Source organism: Zootoca vivipara, chromosome 14 (assembly GCF_963506605.1).
Source record: "Zootoca vivipara chromosome 14, rZooViv1.1, whole genome shotgun sequence".
Taxonomy (NCBI): Eukaryota; Metazoa; Chordata; class Lepidosauria; order Squamata; family Lacertidae; genus Zootoca; species Zootoca vivipara.
Window position 1 is genome coordinate 35,563,939 of NC_083289.1, and position 22,392 is coordinate 35,586,330.

General features: G+C 43.3%; 1 protein-coding gene across 7 annotated transcripts; it reads left to right on the plus strand.

Moving 5' to 3' along the window:
• Positions 1-774: 774 nt before the first annotated feature.
• On the plus strand, positions 775-20,490 carry LUC7L (LUC7 like). Of its 7 annotated transcripts, none has more exons than XM_035131978.2 (11): positions 776-1,019; positions 2,629-3,046; positions 3,703-3,797; positions 5,934-6,032; positions 7,610-7,720; positions 8,893-9,036; positions 9,776-9,952; positions 10,243-10,331; positions 10,878-10,907; positions 12,355-12,525; positions 18,526-20,490. In XM_035131978.2, exons 2-11 carry the CDS (start codon positions 3,043-3,045, stop codon positions 18,833-18,835), a joined length of 1,230 nt encoding a protein of 409 aa, XP_034987869.2. In that variant the 5' UTR covers positions 776-1,019; positions 2,629-3,042; the 3' UTR covers positions 18,836-20,490. The 7 variants fall into 7 exon arrangements, with proteins under 7 accessions (XP_034987867.2, XP_034987869.2, XP_034987871.1 ...); XM_035131980.2 differs by lacking the exon at positions 2,629-3,046 and adding an exon at positions 15,473-15,534 and having other exon boundaries at positions 18,558-18,695; XM_035131976.2 differs by lacking the exon at positions 2,629-3,046 and having other exon boundaries at positions 775-1,019.
• The last annotated feature ends 1,902 nt before the right edge of the window (positions 20,491-22,392 follow it).

Consider the following 22,392-nt stretch of genomic DNA (forward strand, 5'->3'; position numbering starts at 1 on the left):
AGGGCTGGTGGGCGGAGGTGGAGCCCAGCCCAGCGGAGCGCGAGTTCGGCGTTCCCGCCCACCGCGCCGCGCTCCCTGGTTCCCCGCCGCGCTTGGCCTTGCCTGAGGGCGCGCCGGGGAGCTGGAGGGAGGGTGCGGCGCGGTGCGGCGGGAATGGCGAACTCGCGCTCCGCCGGGCTGTGCTCCGCCTCTGCCCACCAGCCCTGCTTCTAGAGTAGGGCAGCTGCCCTAACTTGCCGCATGGTGGGTACGCCCTTGGTCAAATACAATAAATGATTGATTGTCTTATACAGGGACTTTCCTTTAAGTCGACAAGGTGCAACGAGGCCTTGTGTTCAAATTTCGGAGTGCACTGCCCCGTATGTTTAAAATGAACATTATATATTTTACTTGGACCAGATTTGTACATACGTATGCAGCTTAATCATTTAAAAAAAAATCTAAGCAGCCTGCACAAAACAGTCCTTTGGGAAGAAGGCCAGGGTACAAATTTTAAAAATAAATACACAAAAATATAAATATAACATATTCATATTAAAAATACCAACAAAAATCAAAAACATTGAAGATACTGTACATATAAACAAAACCAACAGTCGGAAGCGAGCTGGCGCTCGAGGCGAAGCTCCGCTCAGAAGCAACCAACGTGCACTGCGGGCTTCGGCTCGGCTCGGACTACAACCCCCAGAGTGCCTTTCGCGCCAGCGGTTGCAGGAGGAAAGCGAATAAGACGGCGGCCGCCTCCGCCTCCGTTTCCCCCTCCCCCTTCTTCCCATCGTGCCTTGCGCAGGCTGTAGCGAGTGAGAGGCCGCGCTAGGGTCGGTCTCCGCGGCCTGGGCTCGCGCCGTTGTTCCACCCCCCACCCCGCCGCGCTCCCCTGGTTTCCAAGGAGACGCAAGCCACCCCCTTTCCCTCCGCCGCGCTCTCCGCTCACCTCGTAGCTGACGCCGCCGCCGCCATGTCGGCCCAGGCCCAGATGCGGGCGCTGCTCGACCAGCTGATGGGCACGGCCCGGGACGGTGAGTTGGGGCGGGCGAGGCGGGGGCCTGCAGGAAGGAAGCGAGCGAGCAGCGCCTTGGGCCTGGCGCGGACAGAGCCTTTGGGGGCCCCCGCAGTGGCTGAGGAGGCGACCCACCTCTCGCCGCCGCCTCCGGTGTCCATCGGCGGGGCCTAGCCTCAGAGGCCCACCCAGAGCAGGGCCTCTCTTCCCCTGCCTGCAAACTGAGGCTTTCCATCCCCTGAAAGAGGCAGCGGCTCTTTCTCTTCTTAATAAATCCATAAGGTTTGAGGGGTTCAGTTTCTGGGAGGCCAGGGATGAGTGAGCGCTCAGGGTATGCTCAGAGGCGCTCTTGCCCGACCGCCCCCCACAGCAATCCCCATCGCCAGGCGCGCTTTATTTCACACGTCCTTGGCTTGAGCCTAGGAAAAGCCCCTCCCTGCTCATAAGAGAGGGGCATTGGGATTATCCTAGGATTATATGATACGGGGATAAGAAGGACGTTTTTGGCTGATGGGCATCTAAAATGAGGAGCAACTTTGAATTGCTTCTTTCAGTTAACCAGGATAGGTAAGTGGAGCTTCCAAGTCCAGCAGAAGTCTACCTCTTAATACCAGAAGTGCTTGTGTATGTTTTAGGGTAGGGTGAGGACTCCCTGCCTTTGTGGCCTCCTTGTAGGTTTGCCAAGGGGCAGTTTGGAAACTGGATGTTTGAAGGAGTAGATGGAGCATTGGCCTGAGCCAGTGTTACTGCTGAGCCATATGGAGAGTTTATAGCAAAAGACAGCTGGGTGCTAGCTGGCCGGAAGTCAAACCTGTCAGGCCAGTTTAAAGTTTGGCTGTGTGGCAAGTTGGCCAGCGTGGTGATTATTGGTCATGGCAATGTGGGTGGTGAGAGTCACCAAGCACAGCATTTGGACGAAGGTGCCTAAGCAGGGTAGCCGAGTCCCCAGCACCTGCATTATTATGCCTTCAAGGTGTGCCAGTCCAAATGCCCACCAAAGCTGGTGGCGTAGTTCTTGACTTAACATCTAATTCCTGGAAACATCTGCTCAGTAGCCTAAAACACTGTTACAGATGGTATAAGGGAAACAATGAGGTGTTTTAGAGTAATTTAGGATCTAGTGTGTTCAGTACATTTCGAGGGCACTCTTGGAAAGCATTGGCAAGGAATACATATTACATTAATTCCTATAACCCGGACACTTAAAGCTGCCTGAAATGTAAGGCTTTATATGCCAGATTTGTTGGTTTTAGCTCTGTATAATGAGCTGAAAGCCTGACTTTTTCTGGTCTTATGTGGTGAGGCTTTTCTTTTGTAGACTCGCCTGTAGAGGTAATGCTTCGTGAATAAAAGCACGAAGGTAGGCCTGTTCTGTATGGAAACAGGACTTTAGTGCTAGCCCCTTGAAAAGCTGTGCATTCCTGTCAAGGTTTGTATCTGCTTCCTTACTTGAATCAGCAACTATCTGGCACATTTGCAGAACTCTGCAGATAACTTTTTGCACTTTGTTTCGTAAATGAATAAGTGCTCGTTCTTTCTTTGTGTATTTGAGTTGCTTTTGAATTGCTTCCCATAATTTTATTTCATACAAACTGAACAATTGTGGCCCCTCTATTTTATTTATAAAGGTTCAGTGTATCTTTGCCTGCCTACATCAATCTGCAAGGGAGTTGCAGAAAAGCCTCATGTTCATCGAGCCGTGAGTCACAACCAATTTTTAAAGCTGTTATAACAAAAAAAGTGTTTGCTGCTTTTTTCACAAGTAACTTTAAAAGTGTAGCTTAGAAAAGAAAGGAAAAAGGGAAAAATACATTTTTAGTAGACACAACATTAATCCTGGATGCTTGCAAATCCTGGTCTATAGTCATACACAGACTAGCTTTTAAAAAAACAATTGTCACATACCATTACCACTTTGCCTTTACTTTTTATGTATCATTCCCCTGACTTCCTTACTGCAGGTGTGGGCAAGAAAACTTTTCCTTTAAAACTTTTCAACAGCGGGCATAAAAATTCTGCAGCTGAGGTCTTGAAGAAGGCAGATGGGTATAGTATATGTTGGAGCTCGCAGTGTGTATTAACTAACTTCCTTTTTTTGTTGGTTTTGCTTGTTTTTAAGTGGCTCCCAAATGTAAAAATGTTTTCTGAGGGCGGGGAAGGGGGGGGGGACAAAACAGATTATACTCTCCAGGTCAACGCCAAAATACGTCTGGTGGCCCTGTGGCACCTCATTGCTTGTTAATAGTAAAAGGCAGCAGCATTAACTGAAAAGACAGTGAATTAATAAATAGCTGCTTATTAAAATTCCCAGGTGTTGATCTGTCTTGTTCATGGTGTTCAGAGATCACAGGTTTTGATATCTCCAGAGCCTTCTCCATGCAGAAGAAAACTCTTTGTGGTCTGGATCCTTGGCTGACTCTACTGTCTTTTTACATAGATGTCTGGCTATGGGCATTATTGTGGTCAGCACCATTCTTAGTAAGTGGTGCATGTGACATTAAATGCTGTACTTGCTTCGATTCTCGGCTGTGAAAGAAAAATGAATATTCTCCGACTTAATGCCTTTGTAGTTCTTCAAGCAGTTCTGGGGTTCATGAAGTATTTTTATCTGCATAATGAGGCAAAATAGAAACTTACCACAGGTTACCTTGCTTAGCATTTTAAATGATATTTTCATATTTATAATCAAACATGAATTTCAGGAGATGAAACGAGGCAAAGGGTGAAGTTCACAGATGAACGAGTCTGCAAGAGCCACCTTCTGGACTGTTGCCCTCATGATATTTTAGCAGGAACAGTAAGTACCCTTCCTGATGGTGCTACAGAATATATGGTTTAACAGTTAAATCCTGCGTGGATCATTCTGTGTAGCTATGTGTACAAACTCAAAAAAGTGGTGTCAAGCTGGCAACCTCCCGTTTCTCTAATAATCAGGATCATAATACTTTGGAGTACAGTGGAATTCTGTGTGATGTTACTTAAACATTATGAAAAACTCTGCATGACACTTAAGTGTTCTGGTTATGAAATTGAAGTAGCTAAGTTGAGCCCTTAATCTCATCTGTTATGGGGAGCAGTCCAGTAGTTACCTGGGCAGCAGAATTCACATATATCCAGTCAGCTGATGTAAAAGGGGACATCATAAGGAAAAGCGGTAAGATGTTCTGTTAGTAATGTGTGTCCGTTTTATTTGTGACAATTTCGTATAAAATGTGGATCAGCAAATAACTCAACCTTCTTTTATTCAACAAAAAATACACAGAGCATTAATACAAATAGCAGAATATAATTCAGCCTTGTATTTGAAATGCCAGAATTTTTGAATTTGCATGTTTCAGAAGTGCATAATTGCATGTTTCAGAAGTACACCAAGTGAATTTTAACTGGTTAAAAAGAATACAAATTCCTTTTAAATACGTATATTATTTTAAAGCTGTAGGGCTGTGTCATTCCTACTCAGAGTAGACCCATTGAAATGAATGAACTTGACTAACTTTCATTAATTATGATGTATACTTTTAAGTAAAACTTAGTTGAATACAACCCATATATATCAGGCATCCCCAAACTTCGGCCCTCCAGATGTTTTGGACTACAATTCCCATCTTCCCTGACCACTGGTCCTGTTAGCTAGGGATCATGGGAGTTGTAGGCCAAAACATCTGGAGGGCCGCAGTTTGGGGATGCCTGCATATATATTAATGTCATCTGACTCAAAATGAACATGTATAAGGTAGGGTTACTTTTTTCACTTTTACAAACCTGGCTCATACATTCCTAGAGATGTAAAGTTTCCGGAAATTTTGAAGCTCGGGGAAAAAAACTCCGGGTGTTTTTTTCTGGAAAACTGGAAATTTTCGGAAAATTGAAAAAGAATGCTACATTAGCACTTCTTTTTTTCTTTTCCAGATTGAAAGTCATTCTGTTACTTTAGATACATAAAATATCGCTATGGACAATTTTAATGGGCATAAAATTAACACAACTAGCCTATTAAAAATATAGTGTATCCAAACAATTATTACAAACAGAATTTACTTTTAAAATAATATTTATTTGTATTTGTAACAAATGGAGCAACAAACTCCTGAACTGTTTACTAGTTTATGTGGAACAAAAAAACCTCCACAAAACAATTTTTAAAAATCCAGAAGTAACAATTATTCATATTTCCTCTCCACAGTATTAAAAAAACCATTCTCATAAAAAGAACTGAAGAAGGAAGTGGGACTAAGTTTCAATGAATGGGCATGAAATTTAATCAGAATAATTTTCTGAGCTGTAATGATCAGTATCAGTTTCAGTCTCTGCTTCTGCATCTACTCTGTTGTGTCTGTCATTTGCAAAAACAAAACTGAAACCTTTTTCTTTTCTGGTGACAACAGCACCTCCTAAACCAGGCATCCCCAACCTGCGGCCCCCCCAGATGTTTTGGCCTACAACTCCCATGAACCCTAGCTAACAGGACCAGTGGTCAGGGATGATGGGAATTGTAGTCCAAAACATCTGGAGGGCCGAAGTTTGGGCATGCCTGTCCTAAAGGAATAAATGTATCTTGTTCTTGCATTGGAGAGTTCAGTTTGTAACCTAGGATTTGCTTGCCCTCACAGAAATTAGAATAATCTGATACCATACATATTTTTTAGAAATGATTTATAAAATATTTGAACCCCTTATCTTAAAAGATTTTATTCATCATGTTAAAATAAAACATTCCATAATCAATTTTTTATTTTTTCTATTTTTCCAATTTTCCAGAAAAAAACAAAAGAGGCTTCAGGGGGAAAACGGGGGGGGGACTGCCCCCCCCCCCGAATTTTCCCGTTTTCCCCCTGGCCTTCACATCTCTATGCATTCCTCTAAGCCTAACCATATTTTCGCATGAATGTAAAGATTTCAGGTTGTTTTGTCTTCTTTTCTCCTTTTTCAACAGCGCATGGACCTTGGAGAGTGTACAAAAATTCATGATTTGGCACTAAGAGCAGATTATGAAATTGCAAGTAAAGAGAGGGACCTGTTCTTTGAGTTGGACGTAAGTGCTTTGTGTTTTTTTCTGGTAATGAAATGCTGGTATCAGATTGGGCAACAGTAAGTCTGATATCTCGCTAATCTTGTGATATTTTCCTTTGTAAGCTTCCTGCAAAGGTTAGCAGAAGTTTTCTATACCATTCACAAAACACTCAGTGATTTCTGAACTATGCAGAGTTACAACTAGTTGTCAGACAGAGACTTCGAAAATTGCACTCTAGATTTTAATGAGCAGTTTGTTACTAGGCACAAAGTGTCTAGGGCAGGCACTCCCAAACTGCGGCCCTCCAGATGTTTTGGCCTACAACTCCCATGATCCCTAGCTAACAGGACCAGTGGTCGGGGAAGATGGGAATTGTAGTGCAAAACATCTGGAGGGCCGAAGTCTGGGGGTGCCAGGTCTAGGGTTTCTCTTCAGAGAAAAGTTGTCATGCTGGGCACTGGCTCCAAATAATCCCAATGCAACAAGCCCTTAAAACTATTGCAGGTTAATTTGCAGATTACGTAGTGTTTATTTTTATAGGCATATATTATTATTATTGTTGTTGATAATGTGATGTGCTGCTGCTCTGCCCGAAACAGGTGCAGTCACTAGGGCCTGCACTCTGAGATCAGAGTGGAGCCCACTGGTCATGTAATCAATACCACTGAGCTAAATCTAGCTTGTAGCTCTTTAAAGCAGTGTTTCCCAACCTTGGGTCTCCAGCTGTTTTTGGACTACTACTCCCATCATCACTAGCTAGCAAGACCAGCGGTCAGGGGTGATGGGAACTGTAGTCCGAAAACAGTTGGAAACCAAAGGTTGGGAAACACTGCTTTAAAGCTGCCTTTGCCAACCAGGTGCCCTCCAGATGATCTGGACTACAACTCCCATCAGTCCTATCCAGTACATGCTTAACTGAGCAGAGTGGCCCTACCATCTTTCTTCTGAGGAATCCAGCTCAATATATCCTCTGCTGTACCTAAGAATTCTATTATAAGAGCAGCGTAAATAGTATTTCAGTTATTTTAAACTTCTACCTAAAAATGTCTTCGTTGCCATTTTGCCATTCTTGTTATATAAAACTAAACAAACTAGCATCACTGCTAGGGTTTAATAATTTGATGTACCACAACAGCATTAGGATATTGCTTTGTACTCTGAAGAAATGAACCCCCCTGCTTTTATCCTGAAGAAACCTCTCTTGTTCCCACCTCACCATCAGTTGCTTTCATCCGCCCCTTACTGTCGCTATCACTTTTGATCTGAAATACAGTGGTACCTCGGGTTACAAACTCCGCTAACCCAGAAATAGTACCTCAGGTTAAGAACTTTGCTTCAGGATGATAAAAGAAATCGTGCTCCGGCGGCAGCAGGAGGCCCCATTAGCTAAAGTGGTGCTTCAGGTTAAGAACAGTTTCAGGTTAAGAACGGACCTCCGGAACAAATTAAGTTCTTAGCCAGAGGTACCACTGTACCAACAAGAGGATCGTGTTCATCTTGGGGCATCTCTTCCAACAGGAAAAAGAATATTGAAGCAACATTTTGTGCGTACACCCTTCCTGCATGTGTGTCAGCTTTGTTTGTTTGTACATCTGTAGGCAATGGACCACTTGGAATCCTTCATTGCTGAGTGTGACAGAAGAACTGAACTGGCAAAGAAACGACTTGCAGAAACACAGGAAGAGATCAGTGCTGAAGTGGCTGCAAAGGTACTTCAGTCGGGCAGAATCATGTGTGGCAGCCTCCTTTCTCAAAGGCTGTATCAGCAGTTGCCATCCTATTCTCTTGTTACATGGGGCTCCCAGTCTCTTCTGATTTACTGGACCAATTAGATTCATACTTGCCCAGCTTCAGCAATGCTGCATCCCCAGATGTTCCTAGACAGTTCAGTTGGCATCTATGTGAGAAGCTGGTCCTACCGTAAATGTTAAATGCATGAGCTCTTTAAGTTGGGTGGTCCTTAGTTCAAGCTGCCTTGAAGCTCACGTCAAGGTGTGATATAAAACGTAATACAATTTCCCTTGCCTTATAAATAAGCCTGCAACACTTACCAGCATGTAATAAATAAATCTTACTAGCCTGATGGGGGCTGGAAAAGGAGGATCGGAGAACTGCAGGAGCATCTTCATTTCTGTGCTGCAGGAGGAGGTGGAGGCTGCTGTCCTTTAGCAGCTGCCTTGGTTTCTTTGCTAGACTTTGTTCTGTGCCTCCCCCACCAGCCCTTAGGTTTTTTTAACTGCCCTTCACTGTAAGATCCCAAGGTGGGTTACATCAATTTAAAATACAGTATTATAAACATTTTAAAATATTGGAATCACAAGGATGGGGTGGCTCTTGAAAATTCAAAGGTCAGAGTAAAGAAGGCTGGTGCTGCAGTGATATTGCAATCACAAATTCACTATCAGCCCTAGGGATAGAGTTAGCTTACCTTGGAAGATTACTTGGATGAGGCATTTGCCTTCCAAGCACTTTATAAATTAATAATTAAATAAGCAGTGGCTCATTTTTGTTTCAATATGTGTTCTGCCTTTCTACCAAAATGTGCTCAAGGCAGCTTGAAATGCAATGCAAAGTCAAAGGAAGCAGGCTTCAAGCCAGTTTACTGCATTAGAAGGGAATACCCCATTCTCTATTTTCCCTTGAATCTTTCACATAAGAACTTTTCCTTTAGACCAGTGATGGCCAAACTTGGCCCGCCAGCTGTTTTGGGACTACAACTCCCATCATCCCTAGCTAACAGGACCAGTGGTCCGGGATGATGGGAATTGTAGTCCCCAAACAGCTGGAGGGGCCATTAAATTCCTTGGGTGCCCAGACCAAAGTCAGATGCCAAAGATGCAATCTACTCCCTTGATCACTAAACACCATCTCTCCTCTCCAGGCAGAAAAGGTGCATGAACTAAATGAAGACATTGGCAAACTTCTGGCTAAAGCCGAGCAGCTGGGGGCTGAAGGGAATGTGGATGAATCTCAGAAGATACTGATGGAAGTTGAGAAAGTCCGAGCAAAAAAGAAAGAAGCAGAGGTTTGCTTTGCTCTCTTCTTAGTGATGATGTTCTGTACAAAAGTTACAATTCGTTTTTTATTTAGTCTGCTTTAGCTGCAAAAATGCACCATACTAAAGCAAAATGTGGAGTTGTCTCAAAGCAAAACTAGGTGAGGAAATACTGATGACTAATTACTGTCTTTCTTGCTTGAAATGGCAGCTTCTGAGTATTTCTGAACATTTTCTGGTTTAAATCCTGTGTAAAGGTGTGTTAGCATCCTAACACAATATGTGCAGGATTAACTGAGCTGTAGTCAGATAGTGGCTACTATTTCTAGTATATTAGGGTAGGTAAAAAGGTAAAGGTAAGGGACCCCTGACAGTTGAGCAACTCTGGTTGCGATGCTCATCTCGCTTTACTGGCCGAGGGAGCTGATGTTTGTCCACAGACAGTTTTTCTGGGTCATGTGGCCAGCACGACTAAGCTGCTTCTGGTGAAACCAGAGCAGCACACAAAAACGCCGTTTACCTTCCCGCTGGAGCAGTACCTATTTATCTACTTGGACGTGCTTTCGAACTGCTAGGTTGGCAGGAGCTGGGACCGAGGAACGGGAGCTCACCCCATCACGGGGATTCGAACTGTGTGGTTTAGACCACAGCATCCCTAGGGTAGGAGTACATTGTTAATAAGCTGGGAGAAATTGTTTAGGGTAGAGAGATGAAAGCGTAAGATAAACACTGTGGAAGTATTGATACTCAGCTGTCTGATCTTCCATAGGAGGAATACCGTAATTCTATGCCTGCATCCAGTTTCCAGCAACAGAAGCTGCGTGTCTGTGAGGTCTGCTCTGCATACCTTGGTCTCCATGATAACGATCGCCGACTTGCTGATCACTTTGGAGGCAAATTGCACTTGGGCTTCATTCAGATTCGTGAGAAGCTGGACCAGTTGCGGGTGAGAACTCCAGTGTGGGGCAGCTGCTTTGGATGCAGAAGGCCACGGTTCAATCTCTGCTTTACAGATGCCCCGAGGGGGGATTGTAGCCCTGCTTCATGGCTCCTGTGAAATGTGTTTACATGAACAATATGCTCTTGTGCACTTTTGTAGCATTGTCCGTCTCTTGCTCAAGCCATTGGAGAACCATCCTGTTAGAGGATGAATTACTGTAACTTGTGGGTTTTTTTGTCAGACTTGTGTTGTAGCACGCGTCTGTGTTTAACAAGGTTTGCTATCTTTTATCATAGAAAACTGTGGCAGAGAAACAGGAGAAGAGGAATCAGGACCGGTTGAGACGGAGAGAAGAAAGAGAGCGAGAGGAGAGAACGGGTCAACGGTGAGTGAACTCTAGGAAGTATTTTCAGTGGAAAGTTGTGGTGCTATGGCTTAAGGCTGCTTGTGCTGCTGTGTGAAGATCTCAAAGAAATGGTGTGGCAAAGAGCAGGCATTAGTCACACTTGGATTGTGGGCAGTGCATGGCACATCAGGGCCATGTATTCTGGTTGCTTCCCCTCATGTCAGGAGAAAATGTTGTCCGGTGTGGGCTTTGGAAGGGGGCAGAGAGGGAGAAATGGGCATGTTGCTGCTTGGGGGAAACTAGCAGGCCCCGCAAGCAAGCAGCAAATGACACAACTGTCCAAACGGCTAGGGGTTTTGCCCTGAAAAAGGTAATTAAACGTGCCTTGCTTTATCAATTGTAATTGTTTCATAGCCATTTTTCTGAGTCAGCTTTAACATTTTTATCATCCTTGGCCTTTAATTCCTGGTGTTTAGAATTCTTTTCCTAAGTGTTATCTTGCTCTAAAAGAATATTTGTCCATTTGAAAGATTCCCATAACTGTTAATCATTAACTTACTTGAAACAAATGTTGCTTTTTGCTAGGTCTGGATCCAGAAACAGAGATCGCAGAAGGTGAGTGTTTTAAGTTGGTAAAGATGGTTCTTCATTCTGGGTAAGGTGACTGGCATCCCTTTGCAGTTCTTTCTCTTGCTGCCATTCTGTTTTAGCATTGGACCAGAGGAGGAAGAACCCCGGTGCCTTTTCCAGTTTGTAGCAATTGCTTGCTTGACCAGTCCCTACTGTGGTTTCAAGGAAGTGTATTTAGGGTGGGTAAACCACAATTATTTGGGTTTAAAATATTGGATTGCTCCACTTGATAGAGACTTGCCTGAACAAAGTCCTTGCAGCATTTTCAATACATACTTAAAGGCCTTTTCATGCATCCATTCTTCCTGTATGGATGTTAGGTTGGCAGTCTCAAGAGGGTGGTCTCATGTTGAGCCAAAGCCATTTAGATTCTGAGAGAAAGCCAACCCCTTTAATTTTGCCTGGATTTTTGTAGCAAACCATTGTAGCTGCTGAGACCCTGGGAGAACATGCTCCTTGTGGCTGAGAGTAAAAGTGGAAGAATGACCGATACATCTTTGCCGAGAATTGCCTTGAATATGCTGTAGCTGTTCAGGAGCACAAAACACCACCTTCTTCTCTACACTGTCACATCTGAAATGGAAGCTTTGCATCTTCCTCAACCAGGAAGTGCCCAGGCTCTTGGGGAAGAAGTGCATAATCTGGGCAGAGGTGATGTAAAGGCTGCCTTTTCAGCATGGTGCTGTGGAGGAAATGGAAGCTGAGGGAGTATTAAATGTGCAGAAGAGGAAGAAATTGTTCCTGTTCTGCAGTAGTGAAATATAAAAGAGCTCAACTTAATCCAAGTAGTAGCTTGCTTGAACTAAATGCTCAAAGGATTAAATCACATGTATTAAGTCATTAAGAGATGTTATAGGACAGTGAGTGAAATGAAAGTACTGAATGCTATTGTGTTAGGAAGCATACAAGGTCCTAAAATTACTGGAATTAATGCTTATAATCAGCGAGTCACTCTGATATAGAAGCATTTTAGTTGTTTATTAATCTTAAATGTGATTGGCAAATCAGACATTGCTAAATTTCCTGGACAGCATAAGGGGTTGAGGAAGCCTGTTCAAAATATTTTTATGCAAAGCTGAAGCTATTGGTGTTCTGTGAGGTATGTCTTTTTCATTTATGCATTAAGAGAAGCATGTTTTTATGTAGGATGTTGCAGTCCTACAATACTGGTCAGACTAAACAGTATTGCCCAGGTTCAGTTTCTTCCCTGCTGGTCATTAAACTCATTGGGTGGCATTGAGCAAGTCACTTTCTCAGCCATAACCTACCTAACAGGGTTCTTGTGAGGATAAAATGAAGGAAGAACCCCGAATGTAATAAAAACTTGAAACTGAATTTCTTTGCAAATGCAGCAGTGGGGAAATGCAGCTGCTGTTCATGTCAAATTTTCTATATTTCTGGGTTTTATACTGCTTATTCCTGGATCTTGCAGGTCGCGCTCTCGAGAGCGGAAGCGAAAACGGTCGAGGTCCATTTCCCGTGAGAAGCGAAAGTCCCGCTCCAAGTCCCGGGAACGAGAGAGGCACAGGCGCCATCGCAGCCGTTCTGGCAGCCATAGCCGAGGCCACCGGCGGGGATCCAGAGACAGGAGTTCAAAACACAAGTAGGCTTGGCTTTTGCAACCTCTTGGGGAAAGGCTTTTTGACTTGTAGTTTAGCCATGAGAAACGAGTTCAGCTGACTATTGGAGAAACAGTGAGAAAATAGAGATTGGTTCAAAAATCAATGAACTCCTTCCCAAGGCTGGGAGAGAACTGGTTCACGTGATACAAATAAGCAGGGAATGAAGTTGAAGGCATGTGCTGCTTTCTCCCATTGTCATCCTAGAAGGTAGGGTGTGTAGATGTTGTCCATGAGCTCCAAAAGCCATTTGGGACTCATTGGATTTCTCATGGACTAGACCTGCAAGAGTGACTTTGCACATCACCAGAGAAGGCTTCCCTACTTCTTTGCAACACTTGCATCTGCTCAAAAGCATACTAGTTCCTCTGTAAGTAGAGAGAATTCTCTCGGACCCAGAATGTTTGTTTGGAATGGTAAGATCTACTGGATTTGAGACAGGCAGATACTTTTCTAATTGAGAGAGGCCCAAATCACTAGCGTTAATCTCTCAGGTGCTGTGTAGGTTTTGGTGGCCTAGTGAAATTGGAGTTCTTGGTGGAACTTGCAATCAAGTAAGTGAAAAAATCCCAAGGACTCAGGCTAATATGACGATTTATTAGATAAATGATTTTCAAGTCTTAAATGAAATATTCCTTATATAGATGAGATGAAAACTCCAGGAAAAGGCCCTGTTTCGATATTCTTTCTCAGCTGGAAAATTGAAAGACCCTATGTTAATACTCCTATCAAAATGTTGTAATATCTTTAAAATATACAAACATATAGTTTACACATATATAAAGGAAATATCCAAAGCAAAACAGTCTTGCCTACGATTCTTAGAGTTTCAAGGTCAAAGTGTACCTATTGTGTCAGAGTAACTGACTGTATACGTTTGTGGAATTAAAAGGAAAGATAAGGTATAGTCTGCTAACAAGTTAAAGCGACAGTAGAGGAATCATAGGCATAATTTCACACAGAAACATATGGTTTGGTCAAACTCGCTTGCTCGAAAAAACTCAGGGGCTTGAAAGAAGACAGAAGGATTTTAATAGACTATTGGATAAGATCTGGACTTGATTGATTAGAAAGCAGTGAATATAAGAGGAATAGGCTGAAGTATGGGAAGTCAAATTTAAATTTGTATAATTCGGCAGAAGATTTGAATTAATTAATTGATATTTGTATAATTTGTATAATTTGAAAATGTATTAGATGTTTAAATTGGAAAATCTAATAAAAATGTTTATTAAAAAATAAATAAAACCATCTGCAAAAAATCAAATCCACTCTACAATACACTTCTTGTACTTCCACCATAAAGGCAATCATATATAAACATTGGCACCTCCTTTCCAACGTTCCTGGCTGTCAAAAACCTCTGCTCTTTGGTTTAAAAAGAACAAAAACCCTCAGAGACTTCCTGGTAAAATCTGACATGATGTCACAAATAAAACCAAGGGATGAGTTGCCCTTTGGTCACTTCAGATGTGGAGGATGCAGTGTCTGTAAATACGCCTTACAGGTGAAGGAATTTTTCCGATGTACAATCGGGATTCAAATTTACCATTAGACACTTCAGCAACTGCAATACTAGGAACTGTGTGTATGCATGGACTTGTCCCTGCAACAAGATGTACATTGGCAAATGCTCTAGACAAGTAAGACTCAGGATCAACGAACATCGATCCAGAATATGTAATCATATCATGGAGGCAGCACATGGAAGATGACTTCTTATTCTTCGTTATATGGAAGCTACCCCCAGAACGTTACCACTGCAAAAATAATGATAGGCTTCTCTTGCAACAAGAAACCAAATTTATTCACCTGTTCAACACGGTTTCCCCATGGGATCTGAACAACTTATCAGGACTTTACTCCCTTTCTATAGTCTGTGCTAAGGCATACTTTCAGTTAAAGTTCAACCATATCACTATAGCTGTAAATTTTCTCTTTAAATCTTCTCTTTAAATTTTTGCAGTAGATTGTACTTATACGTTGCAATTTGAATTATACTACTGTCTCTTTAACTTGTTAGCAGACTACACCTTATTTTCCTTTAAATTCCACAAACGTATACAGTCGGTTACTCTGACACAATAGGTACACTTCAACCTTGAAACTCTAAGAATCGTAGGTAAGACTGTTTTGCTTTGGATATTTCCTTTATATATGTGTGTAAACTATACTTTGTAAATTTATATTTTAAAGATATTACAACATTTTGTAATACATAGGGTATTTCAATTTTCCAGCTGAGGACGAATATTGAAACAGGGCCTTGTCCTGGAGTTTTCATCTCATCTATATAAGGAATATTTCATTTAAGACTTGAAAATCATTTATCTAATAAATTGTCATATTGGCCTGAGTCCTTGGGGTTTTGGTGGCCTGGCACACTGTGGTTTAATTGCTTTGAGGGTAAACAATAACTCATGATTACTATTAGGGAGGTAGGCTTGCTGTGAACAAGGGCAGTAACATGCTCCATGGCCAGAAGTGCTCCCAGATTTGCTATAAATGCTTCAGAATTCCTCCACCACATGGTTAACTGGATTCTACTTCTTTAAAAATACTGTAGTTCTGATCCTAGGGAGAAGCGTAACAGGAAGCACTTCAGTTCAGATCTACTGCATGCAAGCATATTAACCAAGTGGCCTCCTGACATACAGCTGTACCTAGTAACTTCCAGCTGCTGATAATCCATAGCAGTATTGCAGGTAGACTGGGGAAACCTAGTCTCTGTTCGCCATGTTCACTGGATTGATAATGTCAACAACAGATGAGCAAGTGAGAAATGAAGAACATTTACAGTTCTCTCCTCTATGAAGAGAAATGAGTATTGGAAAGTAGGTTTGCTAGAAATGGGGTATGTGGAAATTATTGACTTCATGGTTGAGATACTAAATTCATTTTTTAAATCTGTCTTGAACATGAACAATAAAGAAAAGAAGTTTGGACAATTAGGAAATAAGGAAGACCCTGTAATTACTATTGCTAAAGAGCAGGTAAGGGAATGCTTCAGAAAACCCAAACGTACAATAGCCCATCTCAAAGTGTTCCCTTGGCGGGGAGGAACTGTATCAGCCGTGTTTTCTGGAACAGTTAAAAATTAAAAATGAGAAGGCACAAGAAGTCTCAAAAGAAAATGAAGTGTTTTATTTCTTCCGAAATAGAAATCATACTTTGATATGTTGCCATCCCTAAAATGTCAACATCTCAACAATAGATACTGAAGCTTCAAGAAGATGTAAAATGATAATAAGAGACTGTGTTGGGTAAAGAGTTGAATAATTTGCAGGTGTTTGGGCTGTTCCCATCTTCTGCTTTTGCATTGTTTATCATTTAGATGCCAACACTTCAACTACTCTTAAGTTGTTTTGAGTTGCTGTGGCAAACATGTGACTAATAAATTTAATTAATAAATAATAAGCTTTATAGTGTGTTGATGTAGCATAGAATAATAAAAGCATTGTAGGAGAACTTATATTGACCCCCCCCCCAAAAAAAACTGTTGGCCAAGTCTACTCTAGAGAAGCTCCCTGTAAAATAAAGCTGTTTGTGTTTGAGTTGCTGATTGTCTTTCTCGGCTTGGTAGAAGCTTTAGGGCCTAATTTGTAGCTATCTTTAGTTGGTTTTTGGTATGAAGACTGAATGCTTCTGCACATTGCAGCTTTAGAATTTTTATAAGCCGCTGTGTGTATGCAGCCCCCCCCCCCCCCGGTTGGCTGATCACTTTTGTCATGCTTAGCGTTTGTGTAGTTATGGTAGTCCCTATCCCAATTTCATACATTTATGTCCTGCCATTCTTCCAGTGAGACAGGAGGTGCTTTTAAGGTGCACAGTGACCCTATGAGGTGCAGTAAATTAGGCATGACAAATAGAGAGTGAGAGTGTATGCACATGCACATATGCATGTGGTGGGTGGGAGTCCCCCTGTAGGATGGGGTGCCAAGATCACCTTCTCAGGTCACTGTCCAAGAAAGTATGTCTCTGAACGCCAGTTGCTTGGAAATACAAGTGGGGAAAGGTGGCTGTTGTGCTCAGATCTTGCTGGTGGGCTTCCCATAAGCATCTGATTAGCCATTGTGAGAACAACATGCTGGAGTAGTTGGGCCACCGGCCTCATCCAGCCTCAGGGTTCTTAACTTCATTTCTAAGCCCACTGCTGTACAAGAGTGGCTGTCTGTTAAGATTCCTGTTTTCACAGAGGGTGACTGTAGCAATCGGGGCTGGCATCAGGGGTCAGCATCACTGGGCACTTGCTGAGTCTCACACCATAAAGTGAGCTGCAAATTAAAGGGCTGGCAATATCTCACCTCCCCGTTTTCACATCAAATCTGATAGCGATGGGCATTGTGTCAGGTTTGTTGGTTGGATCAATCTCTACCCCACCGTTCCTCCCAGAGGAGCCCAAGGCAGCAAAGCAGGAAAAAAACATAAATTTAAAATAAAACACCCTCACAGCTGAACAAGTCGTACTTGTAAAGCACTTGTGTAAACTGGGATTTGGTGGGAGGGAGGGGGAAACGGGTCAAATGACTTAACCCTGCATTGTGCTGGCTTCAGGATGTATGGCACAGTTGAAGGAAGGAAATATCTAGATATAGGATGAACTGTGGGATAAAACAGGAATAGATACGTGTGAGAGATGTATAAAAAATAAGTTGTAAAAAGAAACTGGTTACTAGCCAAGAGGGAAGCCGGGGAACTCCCTAACGCACAAAGAAGAGATTTGTAACAGTTTAGAAGCATACCGGTAGCATAGCAAGGAGCCTTGTTTAATATTGATGTCATTGCTGAATTTCTAGGTTTGGTTGAACAGTAAAATAACTAACTGAACAAAATTCATTTTATTGCAAACTTGTGTTACTTCTCTGGTCCTGGGCAGATGGGCCCAGCAGTTATTGCACTGAGCTTATTCCTCTATGTTGCTAAGCCTGGGATTTGATTGACTGATCTCATGCTAGGGTGAGCCATTGTGGTCCATTCCCTAGATCCGGGGCATGGAACCTTTTTGGCTTACCAGAATCTAATTTAAGAGGCAGGTGAGGCTGAACACCTGTCAGTCACCTGACATCACAGGTTGCCCAGTGCTTTGAAGTCTCAAAGCCGGGAATTCAAACACCATGTGCATCCCAGTCATCTGGTACATTTAGAGTTCCCTGCAGGGAGCTTCCTAGCACACCTGATCAGCAGGCTTCAGCTCTATTGCATATTCTCCACAGTCCATTTGAAAATAGTCAGGGATCCTGGCAGACCACTTAAGAAACATCGTTTTTTCTTTCAGAAATCAAAGCATATGCATAATTTGTCTTTTTCTAACCAAATGGGGTGGGCATGCTGTTTCTGTGTGATGTTGATTGGAGAGCTTGTCAGCTTTTTCCTCAGGTCAGCATTTGTCCTGTGTTTGGACTTAAGAGTGGACAGGCCATTCAGGACCCTTCTTCAATGGATTGATTTTTTTGGGGGGGGGGAGCACCATATTATGAAAATATTAGCCCTTAGCCAGTTTGACAGTCTAGTCTTGATCAAAATAGCATTGCTTCTCATTTTTTGTTACCAGCAAAAAGGGCTGTGCACAGATATCTATAGCTCAGTTGGTAGAGCATGAGACTGGTTAACCTCAGGGTTGTGGATTTGAACCCCACGTTGGGCAAAAGATCCCTGCAGGGGGTTGGACTAGGAGACTCTTGTGGTCCCTTCCAACTCTACAGTTCTGAGATATCATTAACTGTTCTATAGTCTTTCCATGGGCAACCTGATTGCAGCTTGTAGATTTCAGCTTATGAACCTCTGCATCTAGTGCTTGACCTTGACTCTAGATTTAGGTAGTACCTCACCCTGTGCTTTGTCTACCAACCCTGGAGGGTGGCTCTTCCCGCCCATCTGGGCTGTCTTTCTGCCCATGGTCCAGAAAGGAGAATTGGTAGGCTAAGTCCACAGTTCCCTTTTCTGGTCTGAAATGTTTTCACACATACACACACTTTCCATTCTAGAGCCCTACAGTATGCTCTGGTTTGCTCTCCAGATCCTCTAGAGATCAGTCTTCAAGGGAGAAATCGCGGGAAAGAGACAAGAAAGAGAAGAGCTCTTCTGAACGGCGGCATGAAAGCACGAATGGCAAATCTCACCCTAAGAGATCCGAAGAGAGGGAAGCCGGCGAGATCTGAACTCCGGGCGCGATCTGTATTCTACTGTATATATAGTCTTGAGAAATGTTCTACACAGCCCAAATTTTTCTCATTTATATTAACTGAATACAGCACATCTTTTGTAGATCCGAATTTCTATTGTTTCTGCAGGTAGCAAAGCCAGTAGTGTGACATTTTCCTATACTGTTGACTTGAGACTTTTGTCTTTTAATTGAAAGAAACAAACTCAGTCGCTGGTCTTCAGTCCAGTTTAGCGACTTAAGCAGAATGCAGCGGAAACAGGCAGAAGCTGTGGGGGTAGCGGGATCATAACGTGCTGTAGAAACTCATGCTCCACCTGCCTACGTTAAAACATCACTTGCCTTTCTATTGCAGACTTGAGTTCATAGCATACTAAAGAACCTCAGCAGCGCTGGTACTCCCCACCCCCCCTTTCTAAATATGGCAGGTTCATGTAATGTTTCTGATATCCAAGACATTTAGCTAAATATGAACAAGCCAGATTGGTCAAAAGTAACCTACACCACAGCCTAGCTTAATAAAGTTGTTTTGGGACAGCTGTACAACATGGCACAATATCTCTCTTCTTTTTTGTTGTAGTAGTTGTATTTAGAGCTTGGTGAAAGTAGCACAGCATTTAAAAGTTAAATGGATGTTAATTGGATTATTTTGTCAAGTTATGCAACTCATCAGTGTGAATTTTGCACTTCAGGACTTCATTTTTCTGTGTTTGCTTCCTAATTTCCAGGTTGCCAGTATTGACCCCACTGGATATAAATAATGTTGTTGCCTGATGGAGAGGTCCTGGTGTAAGTGGGATGGGATTCCTCACTGTGCAGCCTCAAACCGGAAGGCACATTAGAGCAATTCCATTGAGAGCAGTGTTTACAACAACACAGAATGGCTCTACCAATTTGGCAGATGAGGACCTGGCATGGGGAGCCCTGTTGTGGGACAAGCAAACAACTCCCACATCTAGATTGATTCTGCAGTTACAGAGGGGTGGGGGTGGGGGAGTGAGATGCACTATTCTTGTTGGCAGTTGTTAAGCAGATTGCAATGTTGTCAAGACTGCATTTGCAGTGACCACCTGAAACACAGCTGGTAGGGGTGTGTCAAAGAGGTAGAGGGGCATAATCATAGCCATGTACTTCAGGTACTTTTAATAACTGCTGACAGCAGCTGAATAAACAGTCAAGGTGCTGCTGCAGGGAGTGGTGTCCAGGGTACTGGGAGTTTTTGACTTTTTCTTTGTATAACTGTGCCTCTTCCCTCCAACTCCCATCTTTTTTTCCCTTTTTTGTGCTGCAGAATTGTGTTCATCAATGCATGTTTAATCAAGTTTCTTTTCTGTTTTATTCTCACTGCTGAATTCTACCTTTCCCCCTCCCCCAAGAGGAGTGGTTGAGAGTGTGTTCTCTCAGCCTTTTGTGTGTTTGTGAGTGACTACCAGGAGAACTAATGAGCCAGCAGAAGGCACAGATGTGTTTCCTTTGGGGAAATCTGATTGAGACCTACAGCTGCCATTGGGATGGGTAATATCTGGGCATGCTCAGACCTAGAATGTGTTTACTCTCTGGAAAGTCAGAGGGCCCAGTAAGAAGCCAGCAAGGCATAGCGTATTGAGTGTATAAAATATTAGGAATCCATCCCTCTGTGGGGTTTTTATGTTTAGTATTTGCAGTTGAGCAGTTTGATCCTTAACAGCACCTTTGTTTGCCTTTGAGGGATATTGGTCTAAGTAACAAAGATGTAAGTAAAATGCTCTTCTCTTGCCAGTCTTATTCACATTAAAAGCTTATCTTTGTGGCTCGGAGTGAACCGTCTGTTTTGGTGTAACCCTTAATGCTTGAAGTTTCCATGAGCAACTCAGCCCTGTCTGTACTGTCAACTAACTGAAGAGATTGGAGTACGTAATTACAGATATTGCAAAAATGGGAAGGAAGGACCTAGGAATGGGAAAACCTTTCTGTGGACTAATGTAGTAGATACCCTGGGCACATGAAGAAAAACTGGCACTGATATGGCACTCTTCAGAGCGCCACTTTACAGTCAAAACTCGTTTTACACCTACCTCTGTGAGCGACTGCCACGGACCCGGAAGTGTTTACATCCGGGTTCCGCGGCGTCAGATGCGCAGACGCGATCTGTGCAGCTCGCACATGCACAGAAGCGATCTGTGCAGCGTGCGCAGAAGCGCTCTATCGGCACTTCGCGCACGCGCAGAAGCGTGCCTTCAGGGAGCAACCGCCCGCCTCCACGGAACAGATTGCGGTCGCAAACCGAGGTACCACTGTAGTAATCTTTATAGCAAATGTTCAGGGCAGGGCTATACCACAAATGGGAGCTGCAGCAGCATGTCACAGTTTCTCCTTAGCTAACATGAGTGCGGATCTGCAGTTCCAGTTATCCAGGATACTATAAATTCAAGCTGGCCAATTCATCTTTCTTCCTCCTTAGCCCCTTTCTGTATTTCTTTTCCAAGGAACATATGACATTCATTTGCTCCTGGAGGTCACCGAAAATGGTCAGTTTCCTTTGAGCTATTTGGTAGGAAGGCACTGCTCCTCCATTTGGGACTTACACAACGTTTTGCATTTCTGGATACCTGGGAGTTCAACCAAGGAGAGTCCACTATCGCCCAAGGGAGTTAGTTCCACTGTCACAGACAGCTCTTGCTTTCAGCAAGTTCTTCCTAATGCTTCATTGGAATCTCCCTCCTTGCCATTTGAATCAATTTGTTTGGGCCCTCCCCGCTGGACCAGTGGAAAACAAGCCTGCTCCATACTCCGTGTGACAGCCCTTTAGATCTTTGAAGGTGGGTCAACCGCTGTCTTCTCCATGTTGAACATACCCAAGTCCCTCAACCATTCCCAGATGACCCCAAAGCCTCTCCATGTTGGGGTGGGAATAAGACAGGCGTGTGGAAGCACAGGCTTAGGGGCTAAATATGGTCCAGCTCACATGCCTGGATTCTGTGCTGGGCCCTTGAGTGCTTTTTGTCTGGCTGGAATGCACCCTTGAACTGTGAGCATGCCTCTTGCTTGGCTGGATAGGGAAGGGAATTGTTACTCCCTAAAAACAGCCAGTTGCAGCAGCCACACAGGAGCGGACAGCATGCTGAGATTTCCAAGCCATCCAGATTAATCACTTGGCAGCCAAAACAACTTGAAACACAGGTTCTTGTTCCCTATCTTCAAGGGCCCAAAGAACTGGAAAGCAGACTAATGACCTGTTGCTAGGAGGGGAAAGTAGTGGAACAGAGCAGATTATTAACATTTCATGCAAGCTGCCCTGTCTAGATAGATGTGGACCCTAGCTTTCAACCTTTTGCATTGCTTAGGCGTACAGTTTTCTCTCCTGCAGTGGGAAAACCTAAGTGCCCTCAAGTTGCTTAAAAAAAACAACTGTTTTATTAGAGATTTGTACATTGCAGTCCCGTGGTCATTATATGGGAAGAAGCCCCCATTGCAGGCAGTGGGACTGACTTCAAAGAGCAAGAGCAAACATGCCTAAGGTTGGGTGGCTATTTACCTTCTGCCCACAAAAGCGTATGGTTTGCTCCGGAGAATTGGGCCAAGTTCAGTGCCCTCAGAATCTATGCTAAAGTTCACCACTAACCACAAGGCAGCAGCTTCTGCTGACAAAGTAGTGCTCCCCTCTCACCTACTTCTGGGCTTTAAGATCTTCACATGGCTAGCAACTTGCCTT